This window comes from Carassius gibelio, chromosome B19 (assembly GCF_023724105.1).
Source record: "Carassius gibelio isolate Cgi1373 ecotype wild population from Czech Republic chromosome B19, carGib1.2-hapl.c, whole genome shotgun sequence".
NCBI classification, from domain to species: Eukaryota; Metazoa; Chordata; class Actinopteri; order Cypriniformes; family Cyprinidae; genus Carassius; species Carassius gibelio.
In genome coordinates this window covers 28,070,124-28,089,322 of record NC_068414.1, presented here as the reverse complement: position 1 = coordinate 28,089,322, position 19,199 = coordinate 28,070,124, and the positions used below count along the sequence as shown (strand labels likewise).

Sequence of the window (19,199 nt, the reverse complement as noted above, 5' to 3'; positions counted from 1 at the left end):
CTTACAGTTTCACTGAATCAGTTCATTAGTTTACACATATATGAAAAAAAAACATCATCATTTATCATTCCACATAGCTGACTAATCTTAAAATTATACGATAAAAGTTTTTTAATTCAAATGTATCAGTTTATTGAATTGTTAATCATTCTTGGAAGATATGAGACAAAAACAATCAATGTTTCAAAGCTACATTAAGAATCAAACATTTTTCTGTCGATATCTCATCACGCCAAGAAGGAAAGAGAATAAATAAATTAATAAATATGACAAAAACAAACAAACAAACAAAAATGGAGGCCAATCAAGTTATTGCTCACAGACTGAACAGATATAAAATTACATTAAAATAACTGTGTCGTTTAAAAGAAGACAGCAGATCATATCAACTAACAGATTGTTCATAAACAGCAGACAGTCCTTGGTTTAAAGACATGAGAGACACCTGAGAGAGATTTCAGAAAATTAAGGATAGATGAAGGCAGGACATAAAGGGTTTCATTAAGAAAGGACAGTGCGCACACCCTGAACTGGAAAAGGGCACAAGGAAAATTTGTTCCAGGTGAAAAGAAAGTTCAGATTCTGAAGAGGTCCTCAAAGTGCCACCTGCTGGCCATGTTTTCTTATAAAGATATTTTTGACAACTACTAACAATGCAGTGCAAATATTCTTTGTTGGAAATTGATTTTGTATATTTTATAACATAAAAGGGTTAATACCCTTTAAGAAAGGGTTCATATGAAATGATCCGGGTGTATGAAGACTTCAAGTGTTTTCATGAGGTCTGAAATCTGGCGCATGTAAACCTGGTTCAACATGATCATTTTTGTCAGTAATAAAAATGTTCATGTTTTAGTGCTCCAATAAACATTATATATATATATTTAAAAATATAATCATTAAATGTTTGAAGATTTTTTTTTTTTTTTTTTGACAGCAGTGTAACATTAAACTACTGAATGTCAAGAAATATAAGAAGTGTTATCGGGGAGTAAAAAAAAGAGCACCAATCTGAACATAATCCCATGGGGCAGTTTATATTCATTTACAGATTTATTTATTTTTTTAGAGGAAAAGGAAAAAAAGGAGGAAGAGCAAGTGGTAGTGGAAGAGATGACATTTATTTACAGAAATATTTAGAGGAAAGAGAAATAAACAGCGCAAGTGTGAGTAGAAAAGTGAGAGGAAAAACAAGAAAGACGAAAATAAAATATACAGAAAATTTTAGAGGAAGAGGAGAAATAAGAAGAGAACTCTTTACTTCTTCCTCCTTCCCCTTAAGTGGAAAAAAGAAAAAGAGGCAGAAATTTAAAAAAGGAAAATAAAGTTATTTACGGAAATGTATAGGGGAAACAAAGAGTCAAGAGAATAGAGGAAAAGGAAGCAGAAAAGAGAGCAGGAGAACAAACTAAGTGTGACTCAGGAAAATAACAGACAGTTTGAAACCTTTGAAATGCAGCACATGAATAAAAAAACATGAAAATGTTATATAAAAATAAAAGTGAACAAAAGTACACTGTTCACCCCTTAAATAAAAGAAAAACAAACTTTACTTGTTCTAAAGGGGCTCCTCGTCCTCGTTTTCTTCACCCTCCTTGTTCTCCGGGACGGGCTGCAGGGTGGAAAGAGGGATGGGGGGTGGAGGAGAGGAGGGCGGTAGGGCTGGGCTGCTGTCGGGACTTCCTGTCTCACTGTCACTACTTCCTGTCCCGCTGCTGCTGCCACTACTGCTTCCAGTCATCGTGCTTCTGCTGTTCCCCACGATCACCTCGCGTTTCACGCCCTCAATCCACACCTCCATCTCCTCCTCCTCTTGCTGCACTGGGGCCGCTGGGCTCGGGGAATGGACGTGAGGGACCACGGGTGCAGACAGAGTTGAGGAGGGAGCTGTGGTGGAGCCGGGGGAGGATGGAGGGGAGGAGGCCTGAGGAGGCTTCGAAGCTTTGCGATTTGTGTCACGGAAACTGGCAAGAGGGGGGCGCAAGCGTACGCCACTGCGTGTGGAGCCTTCAATGGCTTTTTGAAGCTGATGCAGAAGAAGAAATAAGGGTTAGACTATCTGGAAAAGAAGAATTAACTAGCCATGACAACTGATGGTTGGATGAGCTACCTCTTTCAGTGCCACCACTCCCACTAGTTTTCCAGTATTGGTTACATAGGCATGACTGAGGCCCAGCAGAGAGAACAGGGTATGAGTCTGGGGGGAAAAAGTGTTTTTATTGACCTTCTATATCATTAAGATATAATGAGCAGAACAATTTTATATCACCATGCTTAAATGAAAAAAATGTGTTCCAATTATGCAAGTGTTTTCCAAACTGAAGTTTGTGAGTTAACAAAAATTTAATGATTACTAAATTAAATGTAAAATGTAAATAAATAAACAAACAAATAACTGTACAATAAAAAAATTAAATAAAACGCTTGCTAAAAATATACTATTTTATATATTATTTAAAAATGTGTCGTTCTTGTTTTTTTTACCTGTGTGCCATGTGACTATTTACAGACATCAGTGAACTGTGAACATGCAAAAGTGTTGTTGAATTATTGAAATATTAACAAAAAATCTCTATACTTTAGGTTAAAGGGTTTTGACTAATAATAAAAAAAGAAAAAACAATAAATAGGAATATATCATTAGAATTTTGGCTGATACAATAAGCCAATAATTATTTTAAAATATTAAATAATTATACTAATTAAATGTAACGTTATTTAACATACTGCAAAATAAAATTTAAACTATTTTATTTCATTTAAATGTAAATACTACAACTGAAATTATTCATTTTAAATCTAAGTGAATTTAGGGATCACAACAATGTACATTATGAAAAATAGATTAATTTTGAGATTTGCTACATTACGTACATTTAACAATGTCATTTAAAGGAGTAATGAAATGAGAAACCAAATTTCCCTTGATTTCTTTTGCACAGAAGTATGTCTGTTGTCTGCTTAAACGTGCACTAAGCAATATTTGAAAAATGCTTTTGACCATGTTTTTGTTTTTCATTTTGTTTGAATATGCTTGTGTGTCATCTTCACTTATTTCCGCGATCACCCTTGCCAGGGTTGTGAACTTATGTGTGTGGATGGCTTGACATTTATTTAGGCTGAATGCAGAACAGAAATTTCAATCACTGCCTCTATCTTGTCTACACTGGATACAGTATACAGATGCGTCTGTCAACAGGACAAATGGAGTGAAAAGAATGTTACATTTGACGCATTTGGTTTAAAGGGGTCATCGGATGCTACATGCACTTTTACAAGTTGTTTGAACTGAAATGTGTGTACACAACCACCCTTTTTTTGATGAACTGATGAGCATTGCAACATCGATGCTGTTATTGAGCTGAACTGAATCAACTCTGAACTGACTTCGAATTTGTATTTGTTTCATAACTGATGAAGTTTGCAACATTAACTCTGTTATATTTTCGTGTTTATTACACAGTATGTTTTGTATAATGCACAAAGAGACATCTCAAATGACTTGACTTGATTTGGCATGTCTCTCACCTTATGCAGTGATGTTCTCTCAACCAGCTGGAAGGGGGAGGGGTCTATTCTGATTTGATCGATATCTAGAGGTTTGTCCATCTCTGTCTCCTCCCAGACTTTGATCTATGTGACCAAATCAAAACCACGTAAAGCTTCAACTGTGCAATGCCTAGTTTTATTTTAGCAATTCTTCTGCAGTATTAAAACATCTAACAATAATCCAGAACCTACATTAATATAATTTCCTTTCATGCTTTAATATCTACCCGGAAGCTTATTACTAATAGTATTGGTAATACCTGTTCTGGTGTCATTGTATCAGTTAAAGGTGGAGGGTAAGGCTCCTAGGGTGAAAAAATAATTATATTACACATGGCATGGTGCATTTAAACCAAGTATTCAAACTCATTAACATTTCAGCAAGAATATTTGCATATTGACACATTCTATGGAAGACCATTCACTTCCCTTTAACCGCACATGTCCTTGAAAAACACTGATGAATATTAATGCAGACCATTAGCAACACATTGGCTCTTCTCATTTTATCGACCTTACATTAAAATTTCATACATGCTGAGGGCAAGTCAGACACACAGGTTTTCACAAGGGACTTATAGACACTAACAATGTACCTGTGGCTGACCTTCTGTGTGTCGTTCTGAAGAGGATGAAAAGAAGTTACGTAAAATTCTCCTGAAAGACGGAGAAGGACCCTTATCTAAGCAAGAAGAGGAGGAGAGAGAAGAAAAAAATGGAAGAGACGGAAGGCGGATTAAAGGATGAGTATCACTCATATGGCCTCAAGATGCCTGTTCACTAGAAGTGCTTGCCTGAGGTTTATTAAGGTTTCTAAAGAGGAGGGCTCAGTTATGTTTGCTGGAGAGTTTCTCACCGGGAGACGTGTGATTGGTGGATGGTTCTGAAGGTTTGGGTGGAGGCACAGGACCGTTTCTTTCCTCTTGAACCGGTATCGTCTAAACATTTCACAGAGAAGAGTAAGTACAAACTGTCATTTTGAAAAGGCATGCAAAAGCAAAGTTTCAGGAAAAATAAAAAAAAACTATTATGTAATGTAATTTTATTATTATTTATTAAATTATATTTTCTAAGCAAAGCAGTTCCCTGTTGTGTTTTGATGGGTGGATGGATGGATGGGAATCATAGATAGATAGATAGATAGACCTTATCATCTTCATTCTCCTCTTCTTCCTCATCAACAAAGGCAAAGGATTCCCAGCTGATTTTGGCACAAGGCACTTGGCCTTGTGAGCTCTGTCCTTGTGTTAGGATCCGCCTCTCTGCTGACAGCCACCAATCACAGAGGGCGAGAAGCTCAGACCGCTCAATGCTGCCCAATAGAATCATAGATTCTGTTGAAGGTGAAGTGAGTTCAGAAGCCAGTTACATATGAGTATTAAAATGGTTTCTGACACTAGGGCTCTGTTCCAAAACCTGTACTGCTGTATAGAGATAGGCCTCATACAGGTCCTGACTGATTTGAAATTCTATAAAGAAGCAACTTCATGTGTCTAAGCAAACGACATGAGGCTGATAGCTTGTTAGGTTTTTAAACAGAGCTTTAGGACTGAAACAAAATACTAATTCATAGCTCACCTTGGTAGACTGCATGCAGCTAGAAAAATGCCATAATAGGAAATGTAATTAGACTCAAGAAATTGTCTAGACAGCCTACGTGACATTACCTTTGGAGTCGACCAGTGGGAAGGTTTTTAAAGAGGTCGAGTCCAGCAAATGCAGTACTTCTCTGTATGTAGAGTGGGAACATAAAAACTTCACTTTCCTCACCATGATGTCCTCCACGAAGATATTATACTGGCTGCAGGAAAACAGAAACTGTGTGGTAATTTCACAGGCTAAAGGCTGGTTGACAGAGCTTAAAAAGGTTATTAACTCTAGACCGGTGGTCTATGGTCTATTCTAACTGTTCAAGAGATGTACAATATTTAATCCAAATAATAAAATGCACTTACTATATATAAAAGTGTATAGTTAGTAAAATAAATATGCTTTTAAAAGGAAGCAGAAAATGTCACATTTCATCAAACTTATTGGCTGCTTTGGTAATATGGGTAAAATAATGACACATACTGTACCATATTAGGCCCAGTAATAATAGTCATAATTTTACCCCCCCCCCCCCAAAAAAAAATACCCTTAATTTTTTTTCATACTGTACCAGTGTTATTTTAGTATCATTAAGATTAAGAAGTATTATCGTTTTTTACAAATATTTTGAATTAGATTTTATTTTTATATTTTCTGCATGGTCATGCAGAATGTTACATTTTTAGTAATTGTGTTTTGTAATTTTTATTGTTTTTAAATGTCTAAATAACTTGTAATATTATTTTAGTACATCAAGATAAATTAAAAGACCTCGGAAACTAGCTGACATCTCACTGGTTAACTTTTATTTTAAGTAATCCCATTATGTTTTACTGTAACTCTACACTGTACATTATAATGTTGTACTGATGTCTAAATTAACTTATAGCATTTAAAGTCATATTTTTTTTATTTCCTTTTTTAAAAGTATTTCTTCATGACTTAAAATGGCTTAAATTTAACTCTACACCCTTACCTCTTTTAGCATACAGTATTTAGACCAATGAATATGCAAATCAGTCCCTGCCTCCACTCAATATGCCTGCTCCACTTTCACTCGCTTAACTGAAGTAGCAAACGCTACAGAACAACAGGTGGCAATACTAGATTTAATTCAGCATGAAGAAGAGGAGGAGTGAATCATAAAGGATTGTCTAAATGTCCATGCATCAGAATGCTAATGAATTTTATGCATTGCTCTAATACAGAAACAATAGCCCAAATCCAATGCATGTGGAGCGGCTCAGTGTTAGCTGGAAGGGTGCCAAAACTTCATGTTGCTGCCCCTCGTTAACAAGTGTATTCACTAACAGTTCCTGCTGCTAATGAATCACAAGGACTTTGAGATGCTGTGTGCATGCAAGGGTGAGGGAACCTGGTTGCGGTTTGAGCCATGCATACACGTGGAGCACATAGTGCTGGTGTTTGTGATGTCTGCGCACCTTATGTGGCCGAAGCCCAGCTCTGGGAGATAGGGCAGCTTCTTGACCTGGATGATGGAGTCGTACAGTGATGGCTGCAGACCCTGCGCTACCATGTTGGCCAGGATGACGGCGACCATCATGGGAAGGATGTGAGAGATCTGACCGGTCAGCTCGAAGCAGATCACCGCGGTGGAAACGGTGTGAGTGACGGCCCCCGTCAGAGCCGCTGCACCTTCAGGAACAGGGAGAAAACAATAGAGTACCAGGAAGGAAAGATGGAGAGCTGTAAGACAGGGTCATGACAGGGGTGACATAATGAGTGGAGAGAGTATGGACACATGCAGCGGAAGATAAGAGATTAAGAGAAGAAAGGATAGGAACAGGAAGTGACATCATAAGCACAATATGAGCACACATTAGGTAAGAGTGGTGGATTGGAAGAGGAGGAAAGGATGACTGACCAATGACAGCGTACCCTCCAGGGATGATGCGGTACAGTATTCCATCAAACAGGATACCGTGAGGAAAGAGAGTAGCCATGATCTCACCCACTAAGCGCCCGAATGCAGCACCTGTAAAGACATTGCAGTGGATATTCAAAAAAAAAGAAGAAATAAAATATAACATTTCTATGAAAGTAAAAAAAAAATTAATTATGTGAGTGTAACAAGTGCATTTAAATATTTACCCTGAGATCTGAAAGTCTGGGACATGCAGCTAGCGAAAATTGTTGCATAAAAAAATTTGATAACAAAAATAAATAAAATAAAAAATGTCTGACTAACTTCAGTCTAATAAGTGAATGTACATATTTAGCTGTTGAATATTATTGCATAAAGTAAAATAAAAGAATAAAATGAAAATAAATTAAATAAAATAAAAAAAATTATCTGCATGGCTAATTTCTGTAAGTCAAAGTGAATGTAAATATTTAGAGTGAGATCCAAGTCTGAGACTGCTACTGAAAATGATTGATTTTTTTTCTAATTACAATAAATGTAAAAATGTAATTAAATTATTTGTTTTACCAAAAAAATACTTATTTGATTAGTGTCCTAAAATTGTGTAAAAACAAAAATATTTATTTATAAAAAAGTCTTATATATATTTATATATTGTAAATAACACTCATTTCTTTGAAAACATTTATTTGTTCAAAATCTTCAAATCAACAAATTATTTTTATACATTTTATAAATTTGAAATAGATCTAAAATCCCAGCATGGCAACATGGTTTCTTTTGGATCCCACTGTATGTTAAAAGGATCCTTAAATAAATGAGAAAATATCCATAAATAGCAGCCACTAATAAATAAATAATACCAGTGACCTACCCAATACAAAGACAGGCATAAAAGCTCCAGACGGGATGGGCATCGTGGTGGAAACTGCAGACATCCAGAACTGTGAGATGAATAATAATGCTTTCACATGATTGCCTTAATTCTAAAATCTCAAAGACTGCTGTCAGCACAACCTGTATTCAGCAACTGCTTCAGCAGCTTCAAACATGACAGATGGAGAGAGAGAATGACTGTGGAACAAGCAGCTTTTATTGAAGCCAGCTAGACAACTATACATGATAACTAAAACTAGTGTCAGTGCACGGTACTTTCGTAGTGTTTAAAGAGAAAATTACTTAACTGACAGAGAACAATGTGAACAAAATATCGCAAAGGACCAACCTTCATGATAAAGAAGAGAATAAGAATGACAAAGATGCTGACATCAGGGTGAAACCACACAGCAGAGCGACCGAGACCAGGAGGAAGGGAAGAACCCCAGATTTTAGTCCAGGTGAAGTTATCAAACAGAGAGTTGATGCACTCCCTGGGCATCAGCTGCGGACAAACACAGTCAAACTCACATTTAAACCCAAATGATTGAAAAATTTCAAAAGATTTCAGTTTGTCTGAATGACAGACAGACCATAAACATTATAGCAGTGGTTCTCAACCTCTGTGACTCAAATTCCCACCATTCTACACAAAAAAAGATCTGCTGTAATGACAACGTTTTGTTTTTAAAACTTATTTAAATCAGTGAACACTACTCGTTTGTACATTCCATTTCCAGATTGCAATATTCTTTCAGGTTCCTACTCTTCAAAATCAAAATATTTCCAAGACCTTTCCAGTTGTTGTCGATTTACTGGATAAGCATCGAAGATGAGGATTTATGAAAGTATTTGTACTCACAATTTATACTTGATAAAATATTAGAGCTTGTAAAGAGCAAATATTTATTGATATATAATATTTTCTACATAATAAGTGATTTATAAAAAAATAACACCTGGTCAAACACAAAGTGAGAATCCTGGTTCATCAAAGACCAGAAAAGTAAAGTAAGAAATATCTAGATTTTTAGTAATTTTAGTTTATTTGTATGCTTTTTTTTGTCTTATTTAAAATCATCCTGGGGCCCCTTTTGGAGGTTTGCCAAGGTCCCCTTGTAGGCACCGGACCCCTGGTTGAGAACCTCTGCATTAGAAGAAGATCCTAAATAGCTGATATAATTTTTTAGTTATAAAAATGAACAAAACTGTAGCATCAGTTATCAAATATTTCTAATCTGACCTCTCCAGCCATGAACTGCCCAAAGCCCGGAGGGAATGTCAGTGTCGTAACCACTAAGGTCACAACAGCAGGGAAAATCAGCCGGCTGAGAAAGAAAATGTGACACATTTTGTCATTATTTTGCTTGAGTAATAATTTGAAAGATTGTGATTACAGCAAAATAACTCTCAGGTGAGTACTGCATACTAGAATAATGCTAAAGGTCATATATTGCCTGTTATCATGTGCGGCGTTCATTTCTCTTACTGTTTTGTAAGGAATCTTGTGAGAATGTTCGGTCTTCTCATGAACAGGACAACTTGGCGGTTCAGGTAAACGAAGAAAGCTCCCAGGAACCCACAAGAGATCCTGTGGAGAGAAAGCAAATCAGAGACAAAAACAATCACATTATTCCAGTGATTCAAATATAAAAATCACATTTACAGCTGTTAATAATACAAGAAGATTGCTGTGCTCTTTTGCTGAATTGTTTTGGATCAGTGTGAGCACAATTATTATGCAATATAGTACAATAACCTCATCAAAATGTGTTAGTGAAACATGACCTTCTAAAAAAAAAAAATCAAATATACTGCCACCATCTGGTCACTTTGGTTAAGTTAAAGAGCTGTGTGCTCAGGTATGCGAGTGTGTCAAGGGTTGCAGTATGGCACACACACACAAACACACACACACGCGCGCACACACAGCTTCAGGATTGTGCCCTCACCACGAACGGCACGCTCTTGCCCCCGCGCTCTCACCCAATAATGGCGAACGCCGGGAGCTCCTGCAGGTCGAAAGGAAAATCCATACGGAAGTTGGTGCGGAAGAGAGCAGTGATGGTAACTGAAACAACAGATATGGGAATAAAACATCCTCATTACAGACGAATGGTAGTGACTTCATTCACGAATATGACTTCGCATCTCACCTGCATCCTTATTAAACACAGACAGCACTCTAAAAATAAAAGCACTGAAAGTGGCAGCAAAGTAGCCCCTCCAGTAGTTTCTCACAGCAAAATAGGTTGATGTGACTTCAATGCTGAATAAAACACCTGGATGAACCAAAGAAAACATTTAGAGTGGTTACTGTCATCTAAAGAAGGGAATCAAATTTGATAATACAAATGTGAAATATATACATGTGAATTGTGAAATTATTTGAAATAACTGCTCACTATTTTAACATACTTTAGAATTTACTCCAGTCTTCAGTGTCACATGATCTTTCAGAAATCACTCCAATATGCTGATTTGGTGCTCAAGTAACATTTCTCAAAATTATCAATGTTGAAATACAGTTGCTCTGCTTAATATTTTTGTGCAAATCATCATACATTTCTTACCAGGAAAGTCTTTACTGTCACTGTCAACTTATTACATTTAATGCATCCTTGTAGAATAAAATTCTTAATTTCTTTCAACAACAACAATAAATATCTGCCTCCAAAATTCTGTGTGGTATTGTATGTCTTATTTATTTAGTATTAATATTATTTATACAATCAAAATATGAATGCAAAAACCTCTACGTCAATACATTTTACTGGCAAATAATCATACATTTTGCTTAAGATTCAGAATAAAAAACAATTATTTGAAATACAAATCTTTTAAGATTTAATTTCAGTATTTAATTTAATTTCAGTTAATTTCAGTACATTAAAATTAATTGTAACACATTTTTGCATACTAAAAGTATTAATTTCTTAAATTAAATAAATAAAAACTGCCAAAAAACTTTTCAATTGTTACTAATTATTATTTATTTATTACCCAGTTTATTCTTTCAGCACAAATCTGACTACATACTACATTTTTGTCTGATTTATAACTTCCGTTAGACACTTTACTGCACAACAAACATGAATCCTTTTAAAAAAGAACTGAAAAATCAAGGAAATGGCATTTCTGCACACACTTTACCTCCAAGAGGGGTTCCAAAACAGCATCCGACCCCCACAGCACAGCCCACTGTGAGGATGTCTGTATAACAGTATGGGCTCTACTGACACAGAGGCAGACAAAAACAGTGAAGCAGACACAGTTGAGGGTACAACAAGTACAAAAGCTGTCCTGCGCCTGGATGATAAATGAGCATTCAGCATTTTATGAATGGAGAAGCCAAATGTGCATTGCAGGATCTCCATGCACTTCTGCTTACCTGATAAACTCCAGAGAAGAAAGACATAAACCTGCTTAGCACAGCGGCACAGATACTGGCTATGTGAACAAAGGGACCCTAATGCATAAAAACAGCACAGTTTAAAGGTAAGCATCAAATGGGGCTGAGGCCAGTTTAGGTGACATTAACTGGCACCTGTACACACTAAATCCCAGTGCATTTTGTATCATGTAAAATGGAAAATTGAGGCCCCTGTGTATGTTACATGAGACTGCAAAATCAAATGTTTCTCACCTCTTTGCCAACCGGCATACCACTGCCCAGGCCAGCAGTGAGTCCCACCACCTTCGCAATAAATGCCTTGAGTGTCAGATACTCCTTCAGCACAACACCTCGGAGTATGGTTTTCAGCTCTGGAATACCGGAGCCTGAGGGGAAATAAGAGTCAGAGGAGGAAAGAAAAGAGACAAAACAATCAAACGGCTTGGAAAAAGAAGGAATGTGAAAGGTCTGTAAATCAAGTTACAACTGATCAGATGTGACATTGTACTGAACCTAAATAATTTGAAAGTGTCAGTTTTATAAGATAAAATAAAAGAATATCTTCCTGCAACCTGCATAATTACCACAGGTTGGCAATCAATGGGCTGAATAGATGAACCAGCAGGTGGCGTTGTTGAGTAGTAAACAGTGAGCAGAAGTTACAGTGGTTAAAGACTATTTTTATGTGGCTGATATACTGTACATATAGAGACCTTGGCGAAAGAAAAAGTAAACAAGTAAATAAAACTAAAGAAGCTAATGAAACAATGAAGCTACACACCAATGGCCTGAGGAGCGACCAGGTGGCAGAAGAGGGAGGCAAACAGGATGAGCACCATGGGATAGAAGACCCAGACCAGGTACTGCAGCGGGATATTTCCCCTCAACTCCCCATAAAACCACTTATAGGCTGAGAGACACGGAAAAGGACAGAAGTGATGGAGCACATGAGGTAGAGAAAGAGAAGGACAACATAGAAGACAAAAGCAAGCAGTACGTAGAAGTTTTAGAAAAGAAGAGTGGGAAAAACAGAGACAAAAGAATAGGACGTATAACACTAGGCAAAACAGAAGAGGGATGTTCAAATGTTTTGATACATGGACCCCCAAATCTCTCTCTCTCTCTGCACACACACACATGCATGCACGCAGGCACGCACACACACTTTGAATTAGAATAAATAAGACACAAATAAGGGAAATGAAATCAAACAATAAATATATACTAACTAAATGCAACATATGCAAAATTAAATAACAGAAGAATAAGTAAAAAGACAAGCAGATGGTATTCTGGGGAGACTAGTACCTTGTAGACTCTTGGCACTAGCATAGTCCATGGTCCAGCTAACTAATGCCATGGTAATACCCAACAACACCAGAAAGATCCAGTCTTCTCCCAATTTGGAGACGAGGAACTTCTGTACTCGAGCCACACAGTCTGGGAAAACATTACAATCGCTATCAGATTCCAGACTTCACATTTATTTCCTTCCGGCTTTGGCAAGGCTCACTGTTACTGACCTCTGCACTTGGAGTAGGATCTGCGTTTCTTGAAGGACGACGTGTGGCCTTGCTCCTCCTCCTCCTCCTGCAGGTCATGAATGCTGCCGATGTCCAGCTCCACATGCTTGCGTCTGTGATGGCGTCTTCGATTGTGAGTGCGCCCATGGTGGCTGTAATGGTGGTGTCCGTGGTAGTGATGTCCATGTCCATGTCCATGTTTTTTCCGCTGTCTCTCCATCAGAAGGCGAGTGGCCTCTCTCCTCTGGGACCCACCAGGGTGCTCCCTGTACTCTCCATATAGCTGATGGAGAATATCACAGGTTTTTGTTACAGAAGAGATCAGATAAATACCTGACATATTTACCTGAAGCAACTTACAGGTACAATCCCCATGGAGCAACTTTTAACATAACAAAACTTAATATAAATAACCAAATATTATAATAGTTAAGTAAAATAAATGTGTACATATTCACAATATAAATGAAAAAACTTACAGTAACCAGGTCAGATTATTTCCCACTACAACACACCACCTTATCTTGTGCAGATATACAAGACAACTGCTGTTATACCTTTAGATTTGTCCGAAAGAAGTCCATTTGAAAACAATTTGTATATGTATTTTTTTGAAAATATCTAATACTGAAGTCACATTTCTTGCAATAAAATACCAAAAAATCTTTTCAACAGTTTTTCAGGAGGTCAAAAGTAAATAAAAGCAAAATAAATGCTTTCCTTTGGTGTATTATTATTATTATAACTACTATTATTATTAGCATTATTGCTACGACTATTATTATTTTATTATATTTTACATTTTATTTTATTAGTCATAATATTTTTGAATTTATTTGAATTTATTTTTAAATTGTATTATTCATTAACATTTAAGAAGTCAATGTTTTCTGCTGTCAACACTTCTTCAGATTAACCATGTTAAAATATGCATTTCACTTATTTTTGTGAAATGCATTTCATTTGACAAAAAAAAAAAAGTTTTGATATCACTTTTAATGTTTATCACTGGTGTAATCACATAACAAATTGTTACAGAAACGTGTCAAAATTTTTTTTTTTTTAATAAATTAAAACATTGCTCTTGTTTTTTGAAAACAACATGATGCACCCGAGAGGTGACAGAGGAGAGGGAGCCCAAAAATAGAGGAAAATCTTCTCGACATGCTCCGAGTAAGACCACCGGCGGAAGAGCAGTAGTCTACATTTAGATTTATTACCATCCGGATGAGACCTAGACATCTGGAAAATACATTCCCTGGGTCTTCATTCCTACTTACTTTCTCTAACACACACACACACACACACACACTCATGTTTGTTTTTGTGAAAAGTGGGGACATCCCATAGGCGTAATGGTTTTTATACTGTACAAACTCATTCTGTATAGTTTTGAAAAATGGGGACATGGGTTATGTCCTCATAAGTCACCCTCTCCTTGTAACACCTGTGTCATACCCATGTCATTATACAGAGTTGTGTCCTGATATTTCACAAAAACAAGAGCGCGCACACACAGACACACACACACACCAGTAGTTTGACCAGAAACAAAAAGCGTTTCTTTCTTATAAATATTAAATGAGATAGATGTTTCATTTAAATCCGCAAATCTCATAAATTACTCTATAAACAATTTGTCAGATTTCCTAATGATAGGGAGAGTAAATGGGATTGGAACATGATGTAGGCCTACCCTCCCACATGAAAAAATACTACAGTAATTTATAGTAAATACTATAGTGTTTTTAAACCGTACTATAGTAAAGAATTTGAATTAATTTGTTGTGGTAATTCTATGTGGTATTCTATATATTTATGTGGTAATATAATAACCATACTAATATAAACAAATTAATTTTTAATTAATTAAAAAAATAATTGTAAAGTTTTCTACATTTATAGGGTATAATATACTAAAATACACTACAGTTTACTGTAGTAAAAACTAAAGTATATTACAGTATTTATTACAGTTAATCAGTTTACTATAGTTAACACTGCAGTATGCTTAGCATTCATTAACAAATTGTTGCAAATACTATAATATTTACAGTATAATACATTTTACTATAGTATATGTACTTCAAAAACACTATAGTATTTACTATAAATTACTATAGTATTTTTTTCACGTGGGCTGTGTGGTGAATATGAAACAACCTTGATGCACTGTATCGGAGTGATCAACTACAACTTGTTGAAATGTTGACTTATGGACTTACAGATGCTATTTTCAGTATGGAAATAAAGATGTGAAGAGGTAAATGTGGATCTGACAGAAGCGTTCAAAGTGTTCAAAGTGTTCAAAACTTCTACACAAGCATGATCAAATATGGGTTTGCATGTTTGTGGTCATTTTCATGCTTGATAAGCTTAAATAAAGTGAAAATAAATAAATGCATTTTTTTTCATTCATACTTTTACATAAAAAAATTAATAAATACATGTCAAATAACTGCTGGTTATCTGTTGGAATCCCTGTATCATGGTTTCCTCGAGAGAAAAAAAAAAAAAAAACACTTGCTAATAATCTCAGATTTGCATAGAAACTCACTATGAGAAATGTTTTTGGAGTACAAAATATTGTGTATAACAATAAACAAATTTAATAAACAATAAAATTTAATATGTTAAAATAAAAAACAAAAACTATTATAATATAACTTCAAAATATTACAGTTTTACTGCATATTTGATTAAATTAATGCAGTACGTATTAGTATAAACTATTATGGTATATATTTTTAATCATACTTAAAACCATTTTTCTTTGCTTTAGACCTATTATTTTACAGCGAATATTAAATGTGTATCTATATGTGTTACTATTTGGAGTTTTATTGCTTTTAGGCGCTCACTTTCACCTTTGGAATGGGCCTATGTAGAGGTTTATCATGTATCTCTCTTCCTCATAACACATCTCTCTCTCATTCCCTGCTTCTATCCAGTTACTTTCACCCGTTCCCACAGTACATTTAATCCTTGCTTTCTCTATATTCCACCCCCTCCTCTCTTCTCATCTCGTACCAGTCTGCTCCTACACCTATGTTCTTCTACACCCCCTGCAGATCCCCTCCGTCCGCCATAGATTGGAACTACCCCCTTTCTAACCAGGGCCTGTAATACTAGCTGCTAGGCTAATAATAGCTTCGGTGTGACCCAATGTTCATGGCCACACTTCCCCACACACCTCTGTGTGGATCTTTCTATCTTCCAATTTGTTCATCTGTCTTTCAAGGACTCCCAAGGAAAGCTGGAAACCTATAATCAGGTGACACTGTAATGCTTACTAGCACTAGACAGCTAACAACAAATGTGGCGCTGAGGCAAAGAGTGCAGTTCACACATGCATGTAGGTAGAGCACAACCAAAGATTTTGTCTTTTTAATATAAAAAAAAACACTAAGAGCACATCTAGAAATAAGTAATTCTGTTCATAAAGTGCTAATGTTTTAAAGCTAAAGTTTTTTAATGATATGCTGCTGTGCTTTCGGTCATGCTGATGGCTGTATGGGAAGGCTATCGAGGCAATTGTCATGGTGTTGTCATGTGATGTTATGTAAAGTCATATGTAATTCTGGTGAAGGGCTTCTAAAATAGATGTTCTTCCCATGCTGGGATGACCACACTTGTCAACATATCCCAATATGCCTGGGCTTTCTGTTCAGGCTCTTTCATTTGGTAACTTTGTACACTTCATATTAAGTAGAAGTAAAGTTAAAAAAATGAAAAAAAAAAAAATAAATAAATAAAACGATTGACCTCATATGTAAATTGCACAGTGTTGTTAACAATTAAAAATAATTTTTTGGTAACTGAAAAAAGCTGAAATAAAATAAAATTCTTAATTAGAAATGATGCATTGGCAACTAGCTGAAATGAATAAGTTCAATGTGAAGAACTGAAATGACTAATATAAAATGAAAGCTAAATACAATAAAAACTATAAAGCATATAATGGAATAACTAAAACGTAAATATGAGACAAATAGCCGAGATTCAACAGTGAGTGATCAAAAATGCAACCAATAATATCACAAAAACTCTAAAATTACTAAACCACTGTAAAGTACAGCTAAAGCTAAAGCCCTGTTTGCGACAAAAATGGCTAAGAAACAGCTTGAGATTGCCAGGTTTTCGATGTTTGCCAGTTATTAGTTTCCAGAAGCCATTTCTAGTATCCACCTATATCACATGACTGATAAAACTCTACAGTACCACTGGTTGTCGCTGCATGGAATATCTGCTTATTGTCATAAACCTGAACTCCTACAGATCAAGACATCAAATTAAAATACATTTCAAAATGTCTTTTAGTTGTTTTCATGCTGCAAATCACTGGAAGACTGAGGTATTCTATAGGTGACCCATAACCCAAAATATGCTTATTGATCAAACATTTACACATTTTCTCTTGTTCAGTCATACTGTGTACATACTGTTCAATAAATCACAGTGACAAGACTGGAAAAAGATGACCTCAACTGATGACATCCAGTAAGAAAGAAATACTACATTGATAGTACACTCTAACCAAGATATATCATCGGCATTTCAAACACTCAAACGTTCAACCTCTTTCACCTCCCCTTCAGTCAAAGCAGCAATCACAGCAGACAGTCAATCACACAAGATGTTCAAGGGACATACAGATCGTAATAATATTTCACAAAATTACTGTTTTGTTGAGCAAAAGGTACTTCCTTCAAAAACCATAAAAAAACACACCACAAACTTTTGAACAGTAGTGTATAAAATGTGTATATTTGAGTAATTCTTCAGTTAGTCTTTTGATTCGGAATGTTAGAAAATGAATCTTATGTGTATTGTACTGTATGTTAAAAAAAAGATTTCATCACAGCTTTTGTCAAGTTTATAAAAGCTGTTTAGAAAAAGTGCAAAATACACTTTCCCTTATTTGCACATATTTAAAAGTCCAGCTCAAAACAGAAATTAAGAAAGACTTTAAATATATTTATTAAATTATTAATCTCTACTTTATTATGAAAGAACACTTTTTTTTTTTGCATAGCCATTCTGACTGAAGAATCACTCATTTTTTATTATAGTCATAGTACTGACTGCATGGGCTTATTCTCTTTAAAAAGTTGCACTGCAATCATATACAAATAAAGTAAAATAAAAGTACAGTACTCTTCAGGAGCCTATATATACATAAATGAGAGATGACGTAAAAGATAGAGAAAATGACAGGAGGAAAATGACTACCTCCTGTTGCACGTTCCCGTGAGTTCTGCAGCCCAACGCTCAAAACGGTGACTCAGTCAGTACAAATATACACATCATGCAAAGATTGTGCAACATCTTTCAGCCCATACTATTTCAAACGACAGAAGAACAGCAATTCACAACAGACTAAAGAGCAACCAGACAGAAGAAAGAGCAGAAGCAAGGGTGAGGGAGATAGAGAGAGAGCAGGAGAGAGACAGGGACTGACCACGGTCTGCTGATATCTCAGAGCCTTCCTTTGCGACGCATCTGCGGCCATTGACACACTGTCACTGAACCAAAAATAAACCGGCTGTCTGTCTTAGCATTCCCACCCTGGGGTGACATGGACTGAGGGAGAGAGGGCTCATGCAAATCCTCTCACTCGAGCTCTCTTTCCTAGCTTTACACATGCACAGCCATCTCTCTCTCACACACCTTTTCATATGGTGCAACACAGCACTCCAGCTGCCCGACTAAGCCATGCGTGTGTGTGTGCGTTTATGTGGATGTGGATGTGCCCTGGACACATACATGTGTTTATGCATGTGGGTGAGAGTTAGAAAGAGAGTGTAGATGCCAAACTAAACCCATCTGGCCCTTCATTAGCAGGGCTGGTTTATTTAATAGTGGCCAATCCTGTCGCCCCTGGCAACAAACTAAGACTGATCACCTGTTCATTTGGAAAGGGGCACAGTGAGGGTTTGAGCGGCCGAGGGAACTCCCCGTCCTCCATGAAACATGATGAGGGCAGCACTGGGAGGACCAAATCACCCAGTGCCGTCTCTGATTTGCCCTTTTCATCAGCGATGACCAACAGAATGATGAACGATACACTTAATGACACGCAGAGACAGTTTTAGCGTTATATAAACACATTCAGAAAAACTTACTGTCAACTTAATTTAAAGGTTGGCAATGTCAAAATTCATCATATATTACAGTATACAAATTTTCCGGTTTCGATTCCATTTAAATGAACTATTATTAAGTTTTTTTTTACTATTTTACCTTCACTGAATGTAGTGTTGCTGGAAGGTAGTAAGTAATGTTGAGTAATACTAGTCCATCAATCAGCATGTGCTTCAAAGTTGATGCTTTTTACACTATCAATAACATTTTGCTTTTCAAGCAGGAATAAGCTGGTTGG

The 19,199-nt window shown here is 36.1% G+C and overlaps 1 protein-coding gene across 1 annotated transcript; it reads right to left on the bottom strand.

The window, feature by feature from the left end:
• Positions 1 to 107: 107 nt before the first annotated feature.
• Positions 108 to 18,519, bottom strand: LOC127978657 (chloride channel protein 1-like). The gene is made up of 23 exons (XM_052583457.1): positions 18,279 to 18,519; positions 12,818 to 13,100; positions 12,603 to 12,734; positions 12,076 to 12,204; positions 11,547 to 11,680; positions 11,292 to 11,369; positions 11,054 to 11,132; positions 10,057 to 10,182; positions 9,887 to 9,971; positions 9,390 to 9,491; positions 9,144 to 9,228; positions 8,250 to 8,405; positions 7,899 to 7,968; positions 7,025 to 7,135; positions 6,582 to 6,795; positions 5,217 to 5,350; positions 4,696 to 4,883; positions 4,406 to 4,487; positions 4,146 to 4,231; positions 3,810 to 3,854; positions 3,529 to 3,633; positions 2,111 to 2,197; positions 108 to 2,026 (listed from the first exon to the last, which is right to left on the bottom strand). Exons 1-23 carry the CDS (start codon positions 18,327 to 18,329, stop codon positions 1,559 to 1,561), a joined length of 3,030 nt encoding a protein of 1,009 aa, XP_052439417.1. The 5' UTR covers positions 18,330 to 18,519; the 3' UTR covers positions 108 to 1,558.
• Between the last annotated feature and the right edge of the window lie 680 nt (positions 18,520 to 19,199).

Coding starts and splice junctions, on each gene's coding strand:
- LOC127978657 (XM_052583457.1), bottom strand. CDS start 18,329: ATGGCCGCAGATGCGTCGCAAAGGAAGGCTCTGAGATATCAGCAGACC. Junction 5,351..6,581: donor CTGGGCTTCGGCCACATAAG/GTGCGCAGACAT, acceptor GTTTTCCTGCAG/CCAGTATAATATCTTCGTGG. Junction 4,232..4,405: donor CACCAATCACACGTCTCCCG/GTGAGAAACTCT, acceptor CTTCTTGCTTAG/ATAAGGGTCCTTCTCCGTCT.